Below are 25,005 nucleotides of genomic sequence, written 5' to 3' on the forward strand. Positions count from 1 at the left end.
ACTGATTTTTTTAATCTATAGTAGCTCAATTTAACAATTCATGATGATAAATACCATTACCGCTAGCAGCTGTCATTGGGATTGACTTTTCATTTTCTGGCATGGTGTCTGAGCCCAGTAAATGACTGTACTGTTCTTTGAGGAATTCAGGGTCTGTGAACGGATTCAAACATATGGAGAAATACAGGTAAACAATGTTGCGCTCTGATTGTTTTTTATGGGCATTAAAATAGAAATAACTTGTGAAAAGACAGCAAGTAGAGTACAAGATTGGTGCCTCTGTCTGGATAGGGATGAAAGGTAAAATATGGTAAAGGCTGTAAGAGTGTCTGTATTATCCCTGTCGTTGTGTTTCTGGCCAAGAGTTTGCTTCTGAACTAGCAAAGGGAGAGCCACGTGAGGGAACTGGGAGGTGGTTATCTGTGGTACAAGATGATCCTGAGTGACTGTGGAAGACCAGAGACTTGGGTAGGAGTCCAGGCCAAGAACAATGGGGGCCAGCTAGGTAGGGGACAGCTTTTGGATGTAATGGGCAAGAGCTAGCAGAATCTGTGTGGAATGAAGCAAGTGACTGAGGTGCTAAAGGATGTGGGTGTACTGGTGATAAAAGTAAGGATGTCTTCAGGGGAGGGAAATAAATAGCATGGGAAAACAAAGTGTTTGTGCTGAGATTGGCCAAAATTAACATGCAAAGTATTCAGGCACCTTAAAAGTATAGAGGAAAGCTTGCTTACACTGTAGTTACCTTTTTACCACAATGGCAGTTTTTCTTTACAAGATATAGACACAGTTAATGATTTTAGTGTATATATGTGGATTTTAATAAATATTAGTTCCAGATTAGTAACAATGGTCTCCTGTCTTTTATAAAATAGGCTTTCTGGAAAGGAGTCAAACAAAGGAAAAGATATGTTGACAGATTAAAGGTGCTTCAAGGCAACGTTGCTGCTATAGTTAAGGTAAGATCCCACTCTGTTTTGGGCATTGAGCGTGCTTTATTCTTTGGCTTGGTCCTCCACCATTTGGGAATCAGAGACTGGGAACACAAACTGGAGGGACTTGTGCTCTAGAAATTCGCACGGTGTTGAAAGTCATTTAATTGACACCTTAAATAAAACTGCTTCTTGAAAGCTCTGTGTTTGACTTCTATCAGGCTTTGCTGAACTTGAGTGGCTCATAATAGAGATTTCCTTACACTTCCCTTTTGATAACACGAAATTAGAAAATATTTGAGCTGACTGTGTGTTATCACTTCATTAAAAGCTGTCAAGTCTATCTGTCTGAAAAGTGTTCACTTTTCTGAGATGCTAATAGTGTACTATGTCATGAGTAGATTGTAGATTGCAGATGGGATATTGATCTCCCGTCTCTGCAGGAGTCTGGTTTACAACTGAGAGCTGAAACTTGAAGGTAGAAATTACTTCCAAAGATAATGCTACACGTGGATGTTAAGAGCCTTGAACTCAACTTGCTATTTCAGTCGAAGCCCATTAATCTGGTCACTGGACTGTAGGAGCCCAGTGGTAGTGTCCTCTCTAGCCCTGAGCATGTGAGAACAACATGTCTGCAGAACAGAACTGTCAGAAGTGAGCTTAAGGCACACACACACAAAACATTTTGCGCAGCGTCTGTTAAGTTTTTATTTAATTTTGTTTAATTTTCAGATTCAGTCATGGGTCAAAATGTGGCTAGCAAAGAGAGCTTACAGGAAACGGCTGCAATACTTCAAGGATCATGTAAGTCTTTTTTCTCTGTTTTGAACATGAAGTGTTAAAATAGGGTATATGACTGCATGGGCAGTTTTGGGAATCTCAGGAAAGGGTGCAGGTTCTGCACTGTGTTTCTGAGTAGAAATGTGTCATAACTAGGTTCTTTTGCCTAATCTTGGTCCCTTCCAGAATGATGAAATTGTGAAGATACAAGCATTTCTCAGAGCAAACAAAGCCAGGGAGGACTACAGAACACTAAGTAAGTGGTAACAGTTTGAATGTTGTGTGTATTTGGGAAGAAGTATATTACTGTGTTCCATTGTTGTTTTTTTTTTTTTTTAAAACTTTCACCTGGGATTTCTCAGTCTCCTATTCCCCTTCAAAATCAAGTGCAGGTGTTTGTAAAACAATTGTTTTACAGATGAAACTATTTTGGATAGCTGTACTTGCACAGTATGACGAAGATATTTCTCTGTCTGGCATAAACTTCTCTCTGCAGTTCCAAAATTTTCTGCACAGTGCTCAGTTTCCTGGGCGTTTTAGGGGTGTTCAGTGTTATGTCAACTAACAAGCCTATTTACTTCAACTGTAGTTGGTGCTGAAAATCCACCCTTGACTGTCCTGCGCAAATTTGCCTACCTCTTGGACCAAAGTGACTTAGACTTCCAAGAAGAACTAGAAGTAACACGGTTAAGGGAAGAAGTGGTTACAAAAATTCGATCCAATCAACAGCTGGAGAAGGACTTGAACTTAATGGATATAAAGATTGGACTGCTGGTGAAAAACAGAATCACTCTCCAGGTCAGCAGGCTCTGTTCGGGCTCCCTTGGTAGCATGCACTGAGCACTTCCATGTGTTGCAGGAGCTCAGGATTACACAGTCACAGCATGGCTGAGGCTGGAAAGGATCTCTGGAGGTCACCTGCTCCAACCCCTCTGATCGACCAGTTTGCCCAGGACCGTGTCCAGGCAGCTTCTGAATATCTCCAAGGATGGAGACTACACAACCTCCCTGAGCAACCTGTGCCAGTGCTTGGCCTCAGTTAGATAAATACCCCTGTCCTGAGTAATCTTGTCAAAATACCTTGTGGTAGAGGTGGTTCTGTTGTCCTGAGTGGTATGTCAGTTAGCTACTGAATGTCACTCTTTGTTTTGCTACTTGTGGACAATAGTAATTGCTTGGCAGATTTTAAGCATCTTTTCTGTGGCAGAATGGAGTAGACTTCTGATGATATTTAAGAGCTCGTTCATTGTTAACTAAATAATGAACGAGTCTGTAGAAGAGATCAGGTTGCCCAGACAGCCATTCTGGTGACAAGATAAAGATGTTCAAAATACTGGTTAGTAAATAGAGCTGCAAAATATAAAAAGTTGCTAAAAGCCCTTGAAGGAATATCGCATTTAACATAGTTATGGAAATGTTGATTTTTCCAGTTTGCCTTTTTTGTGAATATATAATCTAGACTTCTGATCACCCGTCTGCAGGATGTGGTACTGCACAGTAAGAAACTTAACAAAAAGAGCAAAAGTCAGCTGGAAGAGATGGTTATGGTTGACAAACAGGGTATCAAAGGCTTGAGTAAAGAGAGAAGAAAGAAACTGGAGGCTTATCAACATTTATTCTACCTTTTACAGGTAAATCTTAATGTAAAAATTAACATAGCAACATATTGCGAAGGAAAAATTAGAAATACTTCGCTTGTTTTGGTAAAATGTAGTAGTGATTGCAAAAAGATTTCCAAAGTAGTGTGCAGACTGCAGCAAATACTATCATCACCTTCTAATATTTCCTGTAGTTGAGAAAATCCTTGCTGTAAATCGTGCAAGAAATATAGCTGATTTTTTCTTAAAAGTAACTTCAGTCCATACTGAAGCCAAAAAGAAATGTTTTCCTCCATATGTCTTTTAGTCCCTGTAAATTACTGTCACTATTGCTGTGCTTTAGATGTTGTGGAAAGGAAGTTGTCTGCTATGCAGCTGACAGTGTACAATGCATCTGTTCTTGTGCTCTTTTTATCTCATCATCTCATTGAAGTTTTTCTGGAAGAGTTTTAGACCTTCCAAGGGCAGATGCCTTCTAGTACTTAAGTGAAGATGTAGTATGCAATGTCTTCTTGGTACATAGCCATTGTCGTTTAGTAAATTGTCATTGTCATCAGATTCACAGACCCAACAGACAGAGGTACTGTTCTGAGACTACAAATAAAATCCTTACTGGTGCTACTCACAGATATCTAATTGTGCAGTAATTCAGTGTTTCTTATCCATTAGGATTTGGAAACAAGTAAAGCCAGTGTGGAAAAGTGACATATATGGGAATCAACATAAATGCTCTTGGTGTTAATAGAAATGTAGAGAGCGCTGCCCCCCACGTGAGGGTAGCTTGTCCTGGACAATAGCATTCAAGTCATTTGTTTGTTTTGTAGACTAATCCCACGTATCTGGCAAAGCTGATTTTCCAGATGCCACAAAATAAATCAACAAAGTTTATGGATACAGTCATCTTCACTCTATACAACTATGCCTCAAATCAACGAGAAGAATATCTGCTTCTCAAACTCTTCAAAACTGCTCTAGAAGAGGAGATAAAGTATGTGCACTCAACAAGAAAACTTCAGTTAATTTGTGTTGCAGACAGTTCAATGAATACTTCATACCTAAAAGAATTTGATGTCTAAATTGCTGTAAAATTTCATACAAATTTTTGTTATTAGAGAAATTAGCTTTTAGAGTAACTTACTCATTAATTCAAGCTATTTCCAATCAGGAAAAAATCCTTCTATGGTGGATAATATTCTTGTATGGAGAAATTGCTTGAAAAAAATACACTAGTGTTTCTTGCTTTTGTGCTTGAGTATTTAAGGGTGGAGAAAGTCTTTTTTTTTCTCAGTGGAAATGTAAGTACTGTAAGTGGAGAGTGGTGGCTTATCCTGAAACAATAAAATCTTATTTTATGCTCTTAACAGATATTTGCTGAACAGGCATTTGGGCCTGAATCAGGTATATATTAGCTGCCACTAACTATGCTATGTTCCAGGGAGGTTGTTATAACACATGCAGAATTCAGGTAGCAGTTTCTATATCTTGTTTAATATAAAAGCCTAAGAAAGCGACTGCATAAACATGATTCTACATAGAAATAGGATAATTTTTAAAGTGTGGGTTTTGAAAACATGGATAACTGCATACATAAGTTAGATCTGAGTAGTCTTCTGTTCTTGATACAGCTCTAAGGTAGACCAGATACAGGATATTGTTACTGGAAACCCCACCGTCATTAAGATGGTTGTCAGCTTCAATCGAGGTGCTCGTGGACAGAACACACTGCGCCAGCTCCTGGCCCCGGTGGTGAAGGAGATCATGGAGGACAAGTCCCTCATAATCAACACTAGTCCTGTGGATGTGTACAAGTCATGGGTAAACCAGCTGGAAATGCAGACCGGTGAGGCCAGGTGAGTGAGGAAGCTGGACATATTGTACCATTTAAGTACCTGAGAGATCCCTCAGTTCTGGTCTCCCTTCCCTTCTCTGACAAATTGTGCTTGTGCCCATGCATCTCTCTCCCATCTTTTTGCAGTGCAATTATAGTTTTTAGGGAGAGGTGCTTGAAAAACAGGTGCTTTAACCTGTTCTGAACAAAAAATGGATCACTTTCCTTGTCATGAACTTCAAAAGTCAATTACTTACTCTTTACAAGTGTAGTAACTATGCCATGGAAGAATTTATAGCCATTTTCCTGGGTTTTGTAACAGCCTGTTAGTAGTGTCCCAGGCTTTTGAGGAGCTATTCTGGGACTGGGATGTGGAGATGCATGCCTTAAATTAGGATTCCCTTTTTGTAATTAAGGGGAGGTACATGATGGCATGTGTACACCCACTTAAACTACCCTCTACAAAAAAAGGAAGATAATGCATCTGAGACTTTCGTTACTTAGCCAACTTCAACTGTATTTGTCTGCTGTTTCTCTGTTCACTGATGGCCCTTATGAAGCAAAAAACCAGGTACTTTATTCTCAAATACATTTAGCTTGGTTTAATCTCTGTTTGATTTGCAGCAAATTGCCATACGATGTAACCACAGAACAAGCATTAACACACACAGAAGTGATCAGTAAACTGGAATCATCGATTCAGAGTTTGCGAGCCGTAACTGACAAAGTTCTCACATCCATATTCTCTTCTCTCAATATGATGCCGTAAGTGCTGAGTTAGGACTCTCCAAGCTGCAGTTCAAGTGCACAGTGAAGCTTCACTTGAAACCCAGCAATGGAGAGCCTTTCAAATTACCTGGCTTGTGATACGTACCTCTCGAATTGCTTCACCAGTAGAGGGAGTGGTTTCGCCACTCGTCCTACGCTGCTTTGGCAACCTTGTGAACGTCTCCCTGTACCTGAAACTTACTGTATTTCCCATTATCATCTAGTTTTGTGTTCTAAGTGACTTGACTGAATAGAATGACTGTCTTGTATTTCATCTAAGTCTTTCCGATACTTTTCTTCTATTCTACATGTAGTTATGGAATGAGATATATAGCCAAAGTTCTGAAGAGCTCGCTCCATGAGAAATTCCCAGATGCAACAGAAGATGAACTACTAAAGGTAAACTTCTGAGTGCAAACTGCCAACTGCTTGTTCTTTTAATGCCAAAAGGGATTTTTGTTGACAGTAAGCATTATAGTGAACTGAGAACACTAGCCTTTACTGAAGGAATTTGGCTCTTCTTGGGTTGCAAAGCGGTGGTGGAAGGGGAGGAGAAGGGAATCCTGTCGCCACAACCTAGCTTTCTTAATCTGGGTGCTCAGCAATTCTTATGGAAGGCAGTGCTCAACCTGTTGTGGATAGTAACTGTTGTTACAGGGTTGGAGTTTATCCGAATCATCTTGGGTTTTGACTTTGTACTATGGTCTTTACCACCAGCAGTTCTTTCATGGAGAATACTGTGGTCTTCATTTCCCCTCCCCCCCCCAACTGAAGTTGTTCACATATTAAAACATAAAGTATTTTTTTAAATTGCATTAATATTGTAATTTAAAAACAATGAGAAAGGGCTCTAAAAATTATTTGCCAGTGGATCACTAGATTACACTTATTTAAGATGCTTGTAAATGTTGTAGGAATAACATTTGTACAGACTGAAGAGTAAAGAGTGATAAGTATGGTACCAGCACACTGGCCATTGCTAACCAACTACAGCCACGGTGCCTTTTCAGAGGGCTAAGGGGAATTGCTCCATGAGCCTTCCAGCCAGCTGAGAGTCTCACAACTCTCGAATTAGCACTATCTGCACGTCAATAAAGATGTTTTCATTAGTCTTTAATGAAATAGTTCTAAAATTACAAAGTATTCATTTCAATAGGATTTCCCTGTTATTTTTCGAAAAGATACTGTTCAATGTTTAAAAGATACATATATACATATATCCTGGTGCCTAGAGGATTTCAGACTCCTCAGCTGAAATACTAGTTCTGCTTTTGTGTGTTTTAACAATGCATTGGAAATCCTTACAAGCAGCATTTATGGGGCACTTCTGTCCATCACTCCAGCAATATAGATTAAGGCATTGCTCATCTTATGAAAAAAGATAAGTAGCAAATGGAGCATAAGGCACCCAGATGAAAGACTTTAAGTATGTAAGTTGGAAGTTCTGCAGAAAACTACACAAAAGCTGGGGCAAATTGCAGAAAGAAAAGTCCTGCCTGTTTCTGAGATAAGGAACAATTTGAAGCCACCATCAGCACAATACAAGTTACTGTAACATCATTATAGAAACTGCAGTTTGGAAGATCTGTTCCAGAGTCTTTTAGGGCTGGATGCAGTCCTCATAAGAAACAATGGGTCCCTTGTCAATGAATGCATTAAATGCTGGCAGATATCTGTAGCACTTCAGGGAAATAAGCCTCTGGAGCTGAACCTGGTAAAATCTAGAAGAGCGGAGAGTTGTATTTGTGTTTGTGTTCAACTCAATGCCTTGCATTTGTTGACCTAAAGCCAGTACAAAATTGAAATGTGGTTGTAAAAGTCCATAACTGATGTTCACAGTATTGTTGTAAGAGACACATCTTAGAAAAGACCACAGCCTTTTTCGTAACACCTATGTCTTAGGGGTTCTTCTAGCACCAGTTCCTATGGTCTAATTCAGAAGTAGAAATGATTGATCATGTTTTATAACATGTAATTACTGTATGCAAGGCAAAGATCTCTTAATTTTTTTTCTTTTAGATTGTTGGCAACCTCCTGTACTATCGCTACATGAACCCTGCCATTGTTGCTCCTGATGGTTTTGATATAATTGATATGACAGCTGGGGGCCAGATACACCCTGACCAGAGGAGGAACCTAGGTTGTGTGGCAAAAGTCCTTCAGCATGCTGCTTCTAATAAACTCTTTGAAGGAGAGAATGAACATCTGTCATCTATGAACACTTACCTCTCGCAGACATACCAGAAGTTCAGGTACGCAAAGTCCCTCACAGATAGCTACACAGTAAGATCTCTCCTCTAGGATGAGTAAGGCAGTGGGGACTCCTTGTTTATAGGAATTCCCTGGCTCACAGTTAAAAATGTTGAGTGATCTACCATAAAGAAATTCTCACTGGAAGGAAGCCTTTCGGCTTCCTTACTGCAAACACAGACTATGAGAGCAGTGTGGGGTGAATCATTATCCAGCAGAAATAATGTGTTCTTTGGGTTGGGAGCACAGCTGAATGTTTTGTCTGAGGAAAAAAACTTATTGATCAGGAAAAAGTTGTGGGGTTTTTTTTATTCTTTCATCTTTGCTGAGAGATTTCTCACAGATTTTATTCTTTCACCTTGCACAGCCATAGGAAACTGCATGTTTTGCTACACTCTAGGTCACAAGTTCTTTGTGATTATTGCCCACCTTTTTGGGTGATTACTGTTATTTGCTTGAAGTGTTGAGTCTTGTGACAAACTCACTTTCAGAACTTCTACCTTTAGTGTCTGCCCTTCTTGAAAGCAAATGCATTGTTCATAGAATGCATTTCCTTGAGAGAACAGCCATGAACACAAAGATACTTAAACTAAGACATTCTGTTTATTGAAGTATTTAAGGGCATGACTTAAACCTGAAGAAACAACAAGGTAGAAAGTGTTTTAGCTAGAATACCAAATGCTAATGAAAGTGAGCCTTCTTTAGTTGGCCCTTTGGTCACTACAAAAGGAAAAATCTGTCTCCTAATTAAGCTAACTTTACACAAAACTGAGTCTCTGGATGACTGCGCTCTATATTTTAACCAAACCCTCCCTAGGCAGCAACAGTGGCTGCTCTCATCCAGTAACTGCAATTGCAGTATTGGCTACGTTTAAAGTTACCAGCCCTGCATAGATCTTTTACTGTGCATTTATGAACTTGTGCAGGAATTTGGCCAAACTTTTTTAAACCTTCTTCCTTCACAACGTCCTTCTGTAGCCATATTCAGAAGTTTGCTACGTGTCAGTTAAAATAGTGCTTCTTTTCATTATTCGAAATTAATATTTTCCTGCTAGTTTCATTACATACCCCCTTGTCCATTGTCGGATTTGATGAATGAATTCTGCACCCATCTCATGCAACACCACTGTCATTTTCTGCAACTTGAGCATATCTCTCAGCTTGTCATCTCCAAACTAAGGAATCCCAGCCTTTTTTTTTTTCTTTTTTCTTCTTCCCCTAATACAACTTTAAAGGACTTCTGAGCCTGAAACATGCATTGTCCTCAACAGTGCAGGGCTGGCACAGTGAAGGCAAGACAGCTCCTGCAGTATCACTGTAGGTAGGCCTCATTCAAAACCCTACCTTTCCCAGCTGCTTGAATTGAGGTCCTCTCCCTTTGGAAAACAAAGTGGTCCTCTGACAGAAGGATCTTGCTGTTTCTTGGTTGTCTGTGCACATCCCGGAAGCTGTCAGTGGCTTGGAGAGACATCTGTTGTCTCTCTGAGACCAGGTCTCGGCTATCCATGTACGTGCCAGTCATGTCAAAGTAATGCTTCAACCATATTTTATTTTGCATTTTTTCCTCTTAAGATTCTTGCATTTATAAACAATACCACATTTTCTGTCGTTACAAACAGCTCAATTTCTGAGTAACAGCAATTTAAACATTTGTAGGCCAAGTGGTAATTTTGTGCAGCTATTTAAAAAAATTTCTTCTCGGCACACTTCATACTACAAAGTACCTTCATAAGACTGGAAAGTCTTTCTAGGGAAATCCTTTCATAACTTCTAGAGCATTAACTACAGACTTCTCTAAGTGTTTAAAATTTACCACAGTTGGAACGCTTCATCATTTGTGTGGATGTGTAAATGCGTTCCCTCTATAAGGTTCTTTCAAACACTAAGTGTAGACTGCACATTAAAAAAGAAATATAATGTATGTCAAAGACTTGATTGTGTTTTTTTTAATACAGGCTAACTGAAGTGAGTTTACTGGGGACAATTATTCAAGTCTTTCTTATTTTCTCTTAGGAACTTTTTTCAAGCAGCATGTGATGTTCCTGAACCAGAGGAGAAATTCAATATCGATGAATACTCTGACATGGTGACCCTTAGCAAACCTGTCATATATATCTCCATCGAAGAAATTATCAATACCCATTCAGTAAGTCAATGAAAATATACTAGTCAACAGACCAAAGCATACAGATTGTGAAATATTTGCAACAAAAAGTCTCTGGGAAAGGCTCAGTGTTTGTTCCTCAATTTGAAATAATTTCTTCAGTTCATCTCTGAAATGGTCTGGAATTGAGTGTTAGATTTCATTTTTTCTAGAAGACTGCTTCCCTGTAAAAGCACCATCTTAGAATTAGAACATAATATGTTCTGATGGGAGAGAGGAACATTTTCCTAATCTAGTGTGACATTTCTAACGTATTTATCACAGAATCACAGAATGGTAGGGGTTGGAAGGGACATCTGTGGGTCAGCTAGTCCAACCCCCCTGCCGAAGCAGGGTTGCCTACAGCAGGCTGCACAGGACCTTGTCCAGGCGGGTCTTGAGTATCTCCAGAGAAGGAGACTCCACAACCTCCCTGGGCAGCCTGTTCCAGTGCTCCGTCACACTCAGAGGGAAGAAGTTCTTCCTCTTGTTCAGACGGAACTTCCTGTGCCTCAGTTTGTGCCCATTGCCCCTTGTCCTGTCGCTGAGCACCACTAGAAAGAGTCTGGCCCCATCCTCCTGACACCCACCCTTCAGATATTTATAAGCATTTATTAGGTCCCCTCACAGCCTTCTCCAGGCTGAACAAGCCCAGCTCCCTCAGCCTCTCCTCGTAGGAGAGATGCTCCAGTCCCCTCATCATCCTCGTAGCCCTCCACTGGACTCTCTCCAGTAGCTCCTCATCTTTCTTGAACTGGGGAGCCCAGAACTGGACACAGTACTCCAGATGGGGCCTCACCAGGGCAGTGTAGAGGGAAAGCAGAACCTCCCTTGACCTACTGGCCACACTCCTCTTAATGCACCCCAGAATCCCATTAGCTTTCTTGGCAGCCAGGGCACACTGTTGGCTCATGGTCAACCTATCATCCACCAGGACACCCAGGTCCCTCTCCACAGAGCTGCACTCCAGCAGGTCCACCCCAAGCCTGTACTGATGCATGGGGTTGTTCCTCCCCAGGTGCAGGACCCTGTACTTGCCTTTGTTGAACCTCATCAGGTTCCTCTCTGACCAACTTTCCAGCCTGTCTGTGATTCTGTGATTCTGTGATTCTGTGATTCTGTCCAGGTCACGCTGAATGGCAGCACAGCCTTCCGGTGTATCCACCACTCCTCCCAGTTTTGTGTCATCCGCAAACTTGCTGAGGGTACACTCTAACTCTTCATCCAGGTCATTGATGAAGAAGTTAAACAAGGCTGGGCCCGGTACTGACCCCTGAGGGACACCACTAGTTACCAGCCTCCAACTAGAGTCAGCGCCACTGATGACACCCTCTGAGTTCTGCCATTCAGCCAGTTCTCAATCCATCTCTTAAATACTTACAAATACTTTCCTGTCTTGGCTAAGAAAGTGACACCAATTTGAAGATGCTCCTTTGACTCTGGGAATAGAGGAAAAATCAGTAAAGAACAGATTAACTGCAGTCTGTAGTATGACTCATTAGGGTGTAAGTTAAATGTCTACCACATGGTCCTCCAAAAGCTCAGATATTACTATCTGTCTTCTGGCTTGCAAACTGTCTCCTGTCTGCCCCCACCCCCTTGCCCCCAAGCTCCCCAAAACCCCAACACCCCTCCAGAAAGCCCATAAAGGACCTCCAACAAATACTGTCAGATACGCTATGGAGAAAGTAGAACATCCAACTCCCAGTATACCACATTGCAAGTTAGCTTTATTCAAGTGAAAACAAATAGCCTAGTCTGATAAAAATATATTTGCTGGATTGTCTTTGTGCCTATCCTTTCTTTTAATTTTTTAAGGCATAGACCTGTGCCTGCATGTTTATCATCAGGGGTTACATTTAAACACCAGTCTTGGTAAAATATTTCTTTTAGTGGGTCTGTTGCATGTGTAATATGTTCTTTGATCCTAATGTGACAAAGTATTACTATGCAATTTTATATTAGCTGATAAAATACTCTACAAAATACGAAGTAATTTAATGAAAGTAAAATGCCAAACAAAGGAGGTCAAGGAGATGGTCTTTTCTGATAACGTGACTACGTGCACTTACCTGCCTAGAACAGGGAAGAAAGCAACTAGGTGAGAAGACCGTACAGTATCTGTGTGCAGTATATTTACCAGCCGATCCTCCTTGCCCCACGCCACCTCTTCCATCAAACATTCTCTGAGAGCCTGAGCCTTCACCTGAGTTGTCTTCTCCCACTGCACCTTCCCTGCAAGGGTAAATTAAACTTTCCATTCTGGTCATACAGCTCAAAAAAAAAAAAGAGTTTGAATAATAAGAGATGCATAAATATTTTGTCTGTTGTCGTGTGTGGCTCAGCTTTAGCAGAAATTCTCAGTTCTGTCCTCATGTCCTATGGCACTTGCCTGAGCTTAGTTTTCATTGCACACTTCTGTGTAGGATGTAACAGGAATGAGGGATCTCTTGTATTCATCAGCTTTATATTTTGGTGCTTCCCAATGTATCTCTTGCCTTCAGGCCAAAGAGTTTGTCCTGTGAATGTCTTCTTCATTCTGTGCTTGTATAGCATTAAGCATGGTGGAGTTTTAATCAGTACACATAGTGTTTCTCAACATTTCTTGTGGTATCGTAGTCAACATTACATTCAGTGTGTTGTAGCTGCTGCACATAGGAGAGAAACTTGTTTTAAACAAGTTAATAGTTATGGGCTTATAATGCTCACTTCTGTCTTGTAAGCAGGTCTGAAATGCCTGGACATGAGCTTTTTATCAGTAAGTTTCTAGTAACCAGTACCTTTTGACTGACTATAACTTGCGGTGTTTAAAACACTTAGAAGCCATGCCTAGTGTGCATGCTTTGTGGTAGCTAAATTTCAGTGAAGCTTGGTGGCACTATGTCTTTCCACCAGTCCTCCAAGTAAGGAATATTGCTTCTGTGGAAATGGACTTCAAATCTGGCAGTCACTAATATTGCTGGCTTTATTTAACTCAGCATGAGGTTACTTTTTTCACAGATACAAGAGCCTGCTTTCAAGAAAAATGTTACTGCCATATTCATGCCATTCATTAACTTGGCTTACCAATATTTCTGTGGCTTAAAGTTTTGAGAATGTGCCCAGGTGCAATGGAAGTTATTGTGAATACGTTTACAAATCTCCTGCAACTTCAAAGTCTATTAGAAACTGTGGACCAGGTGCTGCATACCTTGTTTCTCACTTACAAAATATAGTTATTTCTGAAAGGTATCACTGATGCTATTGTAAGATCCTGTAATGGATACACAGAAAATCGGGATCTTTCTACAGACTGCCAACCCTGTCTTCATTCCTTTGTGTGCTCAGTTCAGGATGCAGCAGTGAAATGCTCTGCTTGGAATTATCGCCCTTTACTCTGTATTTTGTTAGTCTTAAAGGCAAATCTTAAAGTTCTGCTCAGCTGCAATGTTCAGCACTCCAGAGATGATTGCCAGAGGAGCACAGCAAGCTGTTTTACAGCAAGAGCAATTCTAATCTTGTATTCCAGAACTAAGCATACTTGTCCTCCTTGGGTCTTCCATAATCCTGATCACAGTAGGTTTGTATTTTTCAGTGCTTAGTCTCCAGATACATTTACAGGTATAAAGACACTGGGAATGGTTTTTTTGGATGATGACTTCATTTACATTTGTTTATAGCTACTATTAGAACACCAGGACGCTATTGCCACTGAGCCGAATGACCTGCTGAATGAATTGCTGGAAGGGCTGGGACCTGTTCCCGATGTAGAGTCTTTCCTTGGTATGCCATTCTTCATCTTTATGGTTGACTTCACTGTAGAGGCAGAATTAAATGGGGACTTGATTTAAATACCCTCATATCTCTCATAGTGACAGCTTCTTAAACTACAATAGAATTCTTTTCTGAGGACTTTTTATAACATCACTCCCTGTAGCTGAAGTTTCTTCTAACTGCAATATTCATTCTAAAGATTCATTATGTGATTCAAAATCCAAACATTAATAATGTTTCGAGCAGAATGATCCAGTTGTGCTCAAACTGCAGATGGAAAACCAGTGATTTTTAATAACCTTAAGATTCACTAGTGTTTTTGCTAGAAACTTACAAAAAAGTGCATGGAGAATTCTTAAAGAAAGCCATTTTTATTTTGACAATTATCCAATTAAAAATGAAGGTTTTAAAATGATGCAAATTTATTAGGAAATTATAAGGAATGTGATGGATATTTAATTGGCCTTAATTGTAGTAAGGTGTGAACTGTCTAGAAAGTAGCTAGGATGTCATGGATAATACTGTCATTGAATGTTAAGACAAAAGATGTTAAATTGTTCGTATTCTTCTTTGAGAAGATATGTAACCATCTTGCATATATTTAGCTTGAAAAGTGAGAATCTGCGGCATTTCCAAAATAATCTAACTAGGCTTATGAGTAGCTGGCTTATAGTTTTGATTGTTCAATGTCCCAAAAAGACTGTTTCTAAACAGTAGGAATGGGTGTGCTATTTAATAAACTTAATATTGCTGATGATTTACAGTTATTTATCTAGGTTCTTGTTTACTTCATGAATTGAATCATGGGAAAGCTGGCAAACTTGAAGTAAAAGATGTTTCGTTACAGGGGAAGGAGCTGTTGATCCCAACGATCCCAACAGGGAAAGCACGCTGAATCAACTTGCAAAAACAGAGATTTCACTGTCTCTGACAAGCAAATATGAGTTACGAGAAGGTGAAGATCAGGATCTCAAAAGCCTCATGATAAAGTAAGTTTTGCTCAAAAGCCTACATTCTGGCGATGCTTTTTGTTTGTGGTCTTTTTGTTGGTTGTTTTCTTTTTTTTAAAAAAACAAAGTTGCTTCCACCCTGCTGCCCGACCTAGATGCGTTTTTGAGGTGCTGCGTACACTCAGTTTTCAAAAGCCAGCTTGTGTTCAGTCCTACTCAAAGTTTTGCAAAAGTCAGAGAAATTGTCAGTTCTTCCAGAAACCTTACAGATGAACAGACTGCCACTTGTGTTTTGGACAGTGACTGGATCATTATGAACATAGTAAGTGCTTTTGATGATGCTGTAAAAGCATTCTGCTTTAAAACAGCACAGCCTTGGGAAAGCAGAGATGAAAAGCTGTGTATCCTTGTAAGGGACGGACAGTATCACACTGTCTTCTCCTCCCCTCAAAGGAAAACTCTTCCCGACATACGGCCATCAAGCATTTGAACAGGGTGTGACTGTCACTTCAGCAGGAATAGTGCGTGCTTTTATCCAGGGAAAGAAAATGATGTTTATTCTATTTGGTGAGCAAATTAAGAAATGGCTGCTGGGATACCCTGGGATATAAGTTAGTTTAGAGTCAAAAATATTTTTATGAAATCACTCAGTATCAAACTATTAGCACCCTCTTTTGAAGTTATTTCAAGCTGTCCAGAAGAATTGGCTTATTTAAGATGCTGGCCCTTCCTGAACAAGGGGGAGAATGGGATGCTACTCTCCTCTATTACTATCCTTACTTTTACCCCACAAGTGTGAAAGTTCGAAGTTCACTTTAAAGGGAAATACAGTATAAGTATTTTACACCTTTGCAAGCACTAGGAGCAGAGATACAGGCTGTAATTCACCTCTAATTATTGGTATTTTTTTTTCAAATCAAAAAATCAGTAAACTGAATTTATTAGTTAATATTTCAGATTAAATTTGAAGAAAGTTCTTATCTATAATGTCTGTAGTAAGTAGTGTAATTTCTACAAAAGCCATAAATGGCCATTTAAAGTCTGGGGGGGAAAAAAGAAATATAATTTTAAGCGCAAGAAAACTCTTACTATTTATCCCAAAAGGAAGAGTTTTTCTACTGTAATTGTGTATATTTGATCTGAATCTTAAACAAGAAAATATCGACATTTTTCTGTAACTTGCTATCAAATATGATTTGAGATCTAAAGTAAAGGGACTGCAATGACAATTTCAAATGAAAACTGTGTTGGTCACTTGGTATTCCAGAGATCAAGGCTTCAGAGCTGTTCCCAAGCTGGTTTCGTAATATGGATATGTCTGCTACTGTCCCTTTAAAAAAAAAAGTGCTTCCTGTTCTTTTTTCCTCTGTGTAGGAGTAAATGCTACCTCTTAATGGAATCTCTAAAAATATGCAAAATCAAGGCCAAAACAAACGCCTTTAGTCCTCCACACTGTGTGGAAACATGTTGAAACAATAGCATGAGAATTAACAAAAGAATTTAACTTCTCTGTTGCGTAAGTGCTTTCAAGTAATATTTCTTATATTTTGATGAAACTTAGTAAATAATATAACAGAACAATAATGAGCAATCTGTTTTAATTTGCAACAATATTGAAATTTCAGATACATACTGCTACCTTTTACACAAGAGATGTGTAAATACAGATGCTTAGCTTTCCTACCTTAGCTGCAGAGAAGTCTCTTACTGCAACTGTGAAATTTTAGCACCTGGCTAAAATTCAAGTCGCAGCTGACTCACTGGATGTTCCTTGTTTCTCTGCAAGTGACATTCCTCTTCTGCAGAACTATCAATATATCTGCTTTTCAAACATTTTTGTTAAAGCTTCTGTGAAGAACCCTGAGATTTGCTGGGACCCCTGTCTAGAGGACTCTGCGTAAGGTGGGCAGGTGCTGCGTGCCAAGTGGCAGGTGAAAGGGGAGGCATCCAGTCCCAAGTGAGGTGCTTCTGGAATACAACAGAGCTGAGCAGGTCGGGTGCGCAGGGAGAGGAAGGGGATATAAGCCTCGTGTCTTACCAGCCGTATCAGCACCTGTTTCTAAGGCAGTGCATAAAACGATAATGCCATCCCACGTATGTTAATGTAGTCTGTGGTGGTGACCACCAAGGACTGACAAAGTTTGCGTCAGGCAGAGAACGCTAGCAATGTGTTGACGTAGCCCAAGTGAACCAACTTTAAGAAAACTTTCTGGGTTTGTTTGTTGGGTTGGTTGGTTTGTTTGTTTGTTTTTGGTTGGATTTTTTTTTTTTTGCCTGGCAAACTGAAGGGGATTCCAAGACAGTTTGTGAAGGAAAAATACATTTAATGGAAGTCCTTCAGAAGCTGTTGAATGGGCTGGAACCACTCAGTGCAGTTAACAGCAATTCTGGACGAGCAAACTAGTTTCCAGGAGGTTTAGCAGGTTGCTTTTTAACATAGAAGGAGCAGTCTTCAGGTCTGCCTGTGCTGTCAGTCATTCCTACCTTGCTGCCCCTTCCATGGAAGCTTGGATCCATACCCAAATACTCAGTGTTTCTGGATAATGTTGCCTATATAAAAGTACATCTTTTGTCTCATTTCTTTGCATTATTATGAGAAATTCAAGTTCTGAAAACACCAACAAAAACCCCAACTTTACGTAGGTAAACTATCATTTTAAACCAAGTTATGAGGTTTTGTCACAGAAGTCTTTATCACATTGGGGCATTTTCTGGGGAAACTTGAGCTGCATCTTCAAGTTTGTGTTAATTTTTAAGAATAATGAGCTACACCTCATTTGTAACTGTGTCCTCTAAATTAACAGAATTCTGTAGCAGGATGTTCTTGGAAGCATTATGGATGAAGAGGCAGCAGGAAGGAGATAAATTCTTACCAAAAAAAGTATTGGTTTACATATCGGGGTGTAGCAGCTTCTCTTTTTTAGCAAGGAAATGCTCCTTGTCCATTGCCATAAAGCACTATCTGCCCTTAAGTTGTGTGCGGAAATGCGCTGTTGGATGTAAAATTCCTTCAGAAGTTCAGTAGTTTTGAGTGCATTTCCACTTTATTCAGTAAATATCACTCTTAATGGAACTATGCATAGCTCAGGCTTTGCAAATATTACATTCCTGTCTGCTGTTTTGTCATGATCATTTAAACCCACATGTGAGTTGTTGCTTGGATTTTTATTACGTTAACAGTAACTGTTTTACTGTGCTAGTTGGTTAACTGTTTTCTAAAATAGAAGTGGGAAAAGTATGCCTGTATTTCTCTATTCAGAACTGTGTAGAAGCCAGATGTTCAATGTCATTAATGGAAGCTCTGAAACATAAAAAGCTAGGAAACATGTGTTACCCAGTATCCGTAACAAAGGGGGAGCTTGCTAGTTTTACTGTTGAAGTAATGAAGTGCACAACTGATCCAGCAACAATTGTTTTGTAATATCCATATATCATTTTTAAAAGGACCAAAAGACTTACTGTGGATGTGATACGAACACAGCCAGGGGATACGCTTTTAGAAATATTAGAAATACCAGCCACTGCACAACAGGTAAGTGCTATACTGTGCCTGAATATGGAAGAAAGTACATATTTTATTATAGCTATTTGAAAGCCTTAAGAGGCTCTGACAGCTTTTTCTACCACGTTATAATGATGAAATCATTGTTGCTGGTTTTAGACTATTCAGATCTAGAGCCTTGAAAAATGTGAGACTTGCAAACTTTCTTTCATTTCATAACTGGTAACAGCTTCAGATGAAAAGAAAAATGAAGTCTTGCTGTCAACTAGCACAACTAGAATAGTAATTTTTTTCTTTTACATTTTTTGTGAACAGGGTCTTTTCTCTCCTATGCTATAATAAAATCAAATAGCCTGAGGGTGAATCTTTCTGCTAGATTTTTTTTTTTTCTCATGAAATTCAGTATCTTAACTCAAGTTCCCTGACACCTAGTTTATTTGCTTAAGCAATACAAGCAAACATCTGCCTGGGAAACTACTGCTATCCTTGGTATGAGAATTGAGTGGGAAGATCTCCCAGTGGATACCGACACACAAAGCTACATCTCAATGTGCACATTTTAGCTCACCTCAGTGTGCAAGTATGTATTTAGGGGACACCTGTGACATTTGGACAGTCTTCCCACAACGAAGTGAAGTCATTGAGTTGTCTGGATCTTTTTAGACATGTTTTTAATTGAAATACACCCCTAGGTGTTGTGATCAGTTCCTTAACATATATCAAAAGGCATAGTAGATGGAGCATTTTAAACCATGTGGTGAGAGGATATAAAGCAAGCCTATACTTTCATTCTTGATAATCTCCTTTGACAATTCAATGTACTTGAAAACTTAACTGTTATCGTCAGCTGGAAAATAACTGTTCCAGATATTTTTTGCACCCAGGAATCTGCGCACTTGAAACTTGTAGAAAAACGTGCCATCTTGGATTCCAAAACTCCAGAGAAAATGAAGCACAGTCAGTCTATTTTTGAAGATGGGCAGCTACCAATAGAACAAAAGAAAAGGAAAATTCAGAGAAATCTCCGGACATTGGAACAAGCAGGACTAGTGTCTTCAGCAACTAAGTACCAAGAAATTATAAATGAGATTGCCAAGGTAAATGGAACATGCTTCCCTGTATATTGATGGATTTTACGTGTCTAGCCTAAATCCATTTCAGCTAGAGATATACAATATACATTTACTAGAGAATGCTACACTAAGTCACTGAAGTATACACACAAGAAACACATAATCTTTGTTTGCTGACAAAAAAAGTGAAAGAATATTTTCATGCATAACTACCTGAACTGAATAGCATACAACTGTAGACTTTGTTATCCAGATTTGATATGGTCACTAGTTTAACTTCTCCGGTACAATGTGTTTCAGTATCGCTTTTTATATATATAAAGGAATCAGAATTATCCATTACCCATCAGTTTTTCAATTAATCATTAATGTAGTCTTGATAAAGTTTAAAAATACCTTAAAAAACTCCAAAAGATGCTGTGATTTGTATTAACAACGATCTGCAGTGGTTGGGTAGGACACAAGGAGAATGGTGGGTCAATGCAGTGCCCATCCTGGGGTTGATAAAGCACTGGGCCTGTTGTGTACAAATCAGCAAATCCTGTTCCAAATCCACACCCAATACTGGCTGTAAGAATCATAGTGTATTGGATTATCTTTAATTACTCATGAGTAATATTGGATTATCTTTAATTACTCATGAGTAAATTACTCATAGCTCACATGAGTGATTTACATATTATAAATATGTATCTTTTTAAAGTTGCAAATATACTTGAATATATAAATGAGTAAATTACTCATGCGAGCTAAGTCTCTAATATAATTAGAGTATGCCATCTTGCACCTACTCTGAAGTGCCGTTTTAAAGCCCTGCTCAGTTCAGATGTCTGCATCTGCTTCTACCTGAGACAAAACCATTCTACATATGTATTCGGTGCCCTATTTTTTATTTCTTCTCTATAAGCCCAGATGCTTTGTTCTGAACTGTTACAGCAATTTGAAGATTGGGATGAGCCTTAAGACTCGAAGTTTCTTTTGTTTTAATTTTGACTACCTCAACTCAACTGTTACCTTCAAACCAAACTCTAGTTTAGCAGTAGCTAGTTCTTACCTGTTAGAAGCTCAAGCTCTTGTTTCTTAGGCTTCTAACCAGAAACTAGCTATGAGAAAGCTTCCATTTATAGCATGAAGATGACGTCTTCCTTATGACTTCTGTCTGTCATGCCCTGGAGACAATAGCAGAGTTCAAGATGTCACCACTTGTATACATGAGTAGCAATGTGACTGTCTTCTGTACAGTGATGTAAACTGTAGTACTCACTACTGGTACTGGGCTTGTAAGAACCAATGTGAATGTTTGTGCTTTCTCCCAGTAATTAAATCAGGTTGCCTAGTTACAAATTTGAATGGTAATAAGCTGAGACTTTTTAAAATATCAAATTAATAAACCAGTTACCTTAATAAATTTATTTAGGATATCCGGAATCAAAGAAGATACAGACATCATCGAAAAGCTGAATTGGTGAAACTCCAGCAGACTTTGAATGCGCTTAACTCGAAGACAGCATTTTATGAAGAACAAATTAATTATTACAACACCTATATAAAAACTTGTTTAGACAACTTAACAAGAAAGTGAGTTGAGTCGTCTTGTCTTTCAATATTTCACTGTATTTTATCAGGAGGGGAGAGCAGGTGTTAATCAGTATTTGAAAGTTTTGATCCCAAAAGATTGACAGTCCACAGGTTGAAAAGTCTATGGGAGTTGTCACTATGACCCAAGACAAAACCTGAAAAGCAAAGTCTTGCATTTATTTAAAGCTGCCTTACGGAAAGAGGCCTGAGATGGATACATGTTTTCAGTGTATTTAATTGGTGATACTTTGCAGATCCATTAGCATCTTTTGAAGTCATGCAGCTTTGGGAAGTAATTATTGATTTTCTTCCTTCACTAAAAGGACTGGTTTTGTCTTTAGAGTGGAATAGAGGGAAATATATGCCTAAAGAATTTTACTTTTCAGATACGATGCAGTTACTTGAGAGTAAGCCCCCCCTGCCAATGCCACCGAAGTGTCAAAATGAAAACATTTTACTGATATGAACAGGAGCTTTCCCAGCACATACCTCATTGATCCAAAAATGAACTCTGATGGCCTATCTTATTTAACACCTCTGTCACTGTATTGTTTTAACACCTGTGTACACTATTTTAAAGTGGCAATTGTGGACTGTCTTGGATCAGGGCTGCATTTCACAATAGAGTTTAAACTCTAAAAAACTCTAAAAAATGTTGATTCAAAATCACTGCCAAAATGTTTAGACTATTCACTGTGTGCTAAAATTCCCTCTAATTCATAATTTGTTTTGAATGTTAACTCTGTTGATTAATAGAGTTCAAGAAGGCAAAGAGTGAAGGAAAGCTAAATATGGCTAGAAGAGTAGCTGAAATATAAAAGACCTGGTAGATAAATCAAAAGCCATTTTTCTTGTTCTCTTCCCAGAAATTCACGGAGGTCAATTAAACTAGATGGAAAAGAGGAGGTGAAGGGAAGCAAAAAGCTGAAGCAGGCCTCATTAAAGTACACAGCTGCAAGACTTCATGAAAAAGGTGTCATCCTAGAAATTGAAGATCTTCAAACCAACCAGTAAGAGCATTTTCTAATCAACAGCTTCTTAGCCTGACTTTTGTTAAAAGAAATCTTCACAATTTCCTGTCACACCTAAAATTACCTCAGACTTTTACATTCAGAAGAATGATAAAGCCTAATTGTCATAACTCATGTTTTCCCTTGTACCTTGCTATATATGATGACCTTGGGAAAATACTTGAATTAGTCTACCTTGGCATTAGCTTAGATGGAACCAGTACAAGTACGGCAGCACACCCACTGCTAATGACTGACTTGTTAAGCAGTTGTAGCAGGTTGGTGTTTTTTTCATTTACTGACCAATAACTTTCATATATCTGAGTAAACACTTGGTTTTACTCAGATAAGAGCCTTCCTCTTCCACTTTGACAAGGTGAATGGATGTGGTGGTGTAACATCCCTTTTGTATCTATCCATTTTGAGGCCACTGTAGTGAAAAATCTTCCATCCCCTGCACCCTTCCACTCATCTTCTGCATAGATAAAAGCTTTCTAGGTTGCAGTTGTTTTCCAAGTGGATTCATCAGACAGAGGAAGCCACATGTGGCAAACTGAAACCAGAGAAGAGTGCGTATACACCTGCAAGGAGGCACTCAGGCCCAGAAGAATGAAAATCTGGCTGCTCTGTTTCTGTGCTTTGGACGCTTGGTCATCTTTGTTCCCTGAATCTCCCACTGATATAAAAAGCTTGAGTGCCCTGTATTCCATACTATATGTACACCAGAAAGTCTCCAAGAAGACATTGTGGTTCATTTGACACCATTTACACTGCTTACAGTCAAAATTCTTTTGTGTTCTGCAGGCTTTTTCCCAAAAACTGTCTCTGGACTATATAAAACTGCACAGCATACGTAATCAATTACCCTTATTTTTGTTTTGAGGTTTAAGAATGTGATGTTTGATATCACACCTGGAGAAGAAGTGGGTGACTTTGAAATCAAAGCAAAATTTTTGGGGGTTGAGATGGAAAAAGTGCAGCTTCATTTCCAGGTAGAGTTTGAATTTTGTTACTTTGCTATATAGTCACTGTTGCATTTCCTCTAAATATAAACTATTTCAGTTTTTTAATATGTTTTCATGAACTATTCCATCAGCAATGAGCAGCAGATTATGTGGGTAATAACTACATAACTTCTGTAGGATGCTGGGCGTGGACTTGAGCCTAATGGTTATATTAGGCCAGCTCCATGAAACCAAATGCCACATTAATTCAGTGGCAAGCAGCAAATACCAAAAGAAAATGAAAATACAGAGAAAACAGTATTTCTTCTTGTTTGCTGTTACTGACAGTCTACAACTTTGGATCTAGAGGACACGTAGTGTTTTCTATACCTATCCAATAATTGCTTGTAATTGTTTAAATTGTGAAAGACCTTGAACTTGAGATGGTTATCACATGATGAAAATTACTCCATTTTATTGCTGTATGGTATGGATTCAGACAGAGACTAATGATTTTACTTCCGATTACAGGATTTGCTTCAGATGCAGTATGAAGGTGTGGCTGTAATGAAAATGTTTGACAAAGCTAAAGTGAATGTGAATTTGCTCATATTCTTATTGAACAAGAAGTTCTATGGAAAATGAGTGTCTTCAGATATCATGGACTGCATCCATCATTCGGAAGTCTATTCAGTATTTTTTGCTTTTACGCATTTGTTTGAAGTTTGTTGTTGGACGCTTTTAACTAAAAAAACCCTAAAACACCAAATGTTCAGAGGAATGTACACAGTGCCTTTTCAGCATTGATAATGAAGCAGAAAAATAGGAAATAGATTAGTTTAAACAGTTCCAGATTGCATTGGTGTTGGTACTTTCAAATCAAAATGTTGTTTAGGACACTCAGCTGTTATTGTGGTTGTATGGATTTTAAGCTAGGCAGAAATTGAATTTAGCTGAATATATAAACCTCTTCCTATTAAAACATTTTTACATGACCTCAGATACATTATATAGTTCTTATTAGGCTTTAAGTATTTACCAAAAGAAACCCTAATTTGTTTTTAAGGGATAGTTTGGGCAAATATTTAGTTACATACTAAGCCTATTTTCTGGCAGTTGTCAATTGTAAAGCAAACTTACTGTGCAATTCAAAAATTTTTATAGGTAATTATAAAGTGACAATAACATCTTGCTGTACAAAAATATATTTTGTGATTCATTCCTACTAAATGCACTACTGCCTCATGTAAAACAACATTTTCTACTTTCACAGCCTTTGGAGTGGCATTGGGGAAAATCTTCAGAGTGAACAGTTGTTCAGTTTGAAGTATTTGAATACGTAAATTGTGCCTGTCTGTCTTTTTTTGTAAGAAAATAAATGCAATAAAATCAGTATTTAGGTTTTTTTAAATATTCTTTGGAGATTGTTCTATATAAAATAAACATTACCTAATTAAACTGGCTTTGTTCCTAAATTTCATATAAGAGTCATTAAAGCAGCAATCCACATGGTAGTGAAAGAACTTCTTTCAGTGGTTTTATAAAATTGAATCTAATTAAGCTGGACTGTCCTCACAGTACACTTTGGGAAGGTTGCTCAGCAATGAAGACTTCACTGCCTTTATGCCATTGAATGTGATGATGATTTTGCTGATGGAACTACCAACTACCTCCACAGAGCAGAAATGTGTACAGTAGGTAATGTGAAATACATAAACAAAGAGAAAATATTTCCTACTCTCACTTTCCTCATGACAAATGTTTTAAAAGATTGGACAGTGACGCATTTTGGAATGCATTGTAAAAGCAAGTATTAAACAAATATATTCTGAAGATGGAGTCAGCAAGTGTAGAGTCAGTGGCAGATATACAGACTACGAGTTTAGTTGGTATACT

The 25,005-nt window shown here is 38.7% G+C and overlaps 1 protein-coding gene across 3 annotated transcripts in view; it reads left to right on the plus strand.

Moving 5' to 3' along the window:
• IQGAP2 (IQ motif containing GTPase activating protein 2) overlaps positions 1 to 24,567 on the plus strand; it is a 128,817-nt gene extending 104,250 nt beyond the window's left edge. For all 3 annotated transcript variants that reach the window (XM_075411839.1, XM_075411840.1, XM_075411841.1), the window contains 19 exons: positions 876 to 959; positions 1,665 to 1,736; positions 1,899 to 1,968; positions 2,302 to 2,510; positions 3,194 to 3,343; positions 4,135 to 4,298; positions 4,936 to 5,160; positions 5,763 to 5,903; positions 6,221 to 6,305; positions 7,926 to 8,158; positions 10,170 to 10,302; positions 13,959 to 14,061; positions 14,900 to 15,041; positions 18,447 to 18,534; positions 19,389 to 19,601; positions 20,995 to 21,155; positions 22,022 to 22,165; positions 23,049 to 23,157; positions 23,641 to 24,567. In XM_075411839.1, coding sequence (XP_075267954.1) covers positions 876 to 959; positions 1,665 to 1,736; positions 1,899 to 1,968; positions 2,302 to 2,510; positions 3,194 to 3,343; positions 4,135 to 4,298; positions 4,936 to 5,160; positions 5,763 to 5,903; positions 6,221 to 6,305; positions 7,926 to 8,158; positions 10,170 to 10,302; positions 13,959 to 14,061; positions 14,900 to 15,041; positions 18,447 to 18,534; positions 19,389 to 19,601; positions 20,995 to 21,155; positions 22,022 to 22,165; positions 23,049 to 23,157; positions 23,641 to 23,754 — 2,640 coding nt within the window. In that variant the 3' untranslated portion in view covers positions 23,755 to 24,567. The remainder of the gene's footprint in view (positions 1 to 875; positions 960 to 1,664; positions 1,737 to 1,898; positions 1,969 to 2,301; positions 2,511 to 3,193; positions 3,344 to 4,134; positions 4,299 to 4,935; positions 5,161 to 5,762; positions 5,904 to 6,220; positions 6,306 to 7,925; positions 8,159 to 10,169; positions 10,303 to 13,958; positions 14,062 to 14,899; positions 15,042 to 18,446; positions 18,535 to 19,388; positions 19,602 to 20,994; positions 21,156 to 22,021; positions 22,166 to 23,048; positions 23,158 to 23,640) is intronic.
• Positions 24,568 to 25,005: the final 438 nt, after the last annotated feature.

The sequence above is a fragment of the Opisthocomus hoazin genome, chromosome Z (assembly GCF_030867145.1).
Source record: "Opisthocomus hoazin isolate bOpiHoa1 chromosome Z, bOpiHoa1.hap1, whole genome shotgun sequence".
In the NCBI taxonomy this organism is placed as follows: domain Eukaryota; kingdom Metazoa; phylum Chordata; class Aves; order Opisthocomiformes; family Opisthocomidae; genus Opisthocomus; species Opisthocomus hoazin.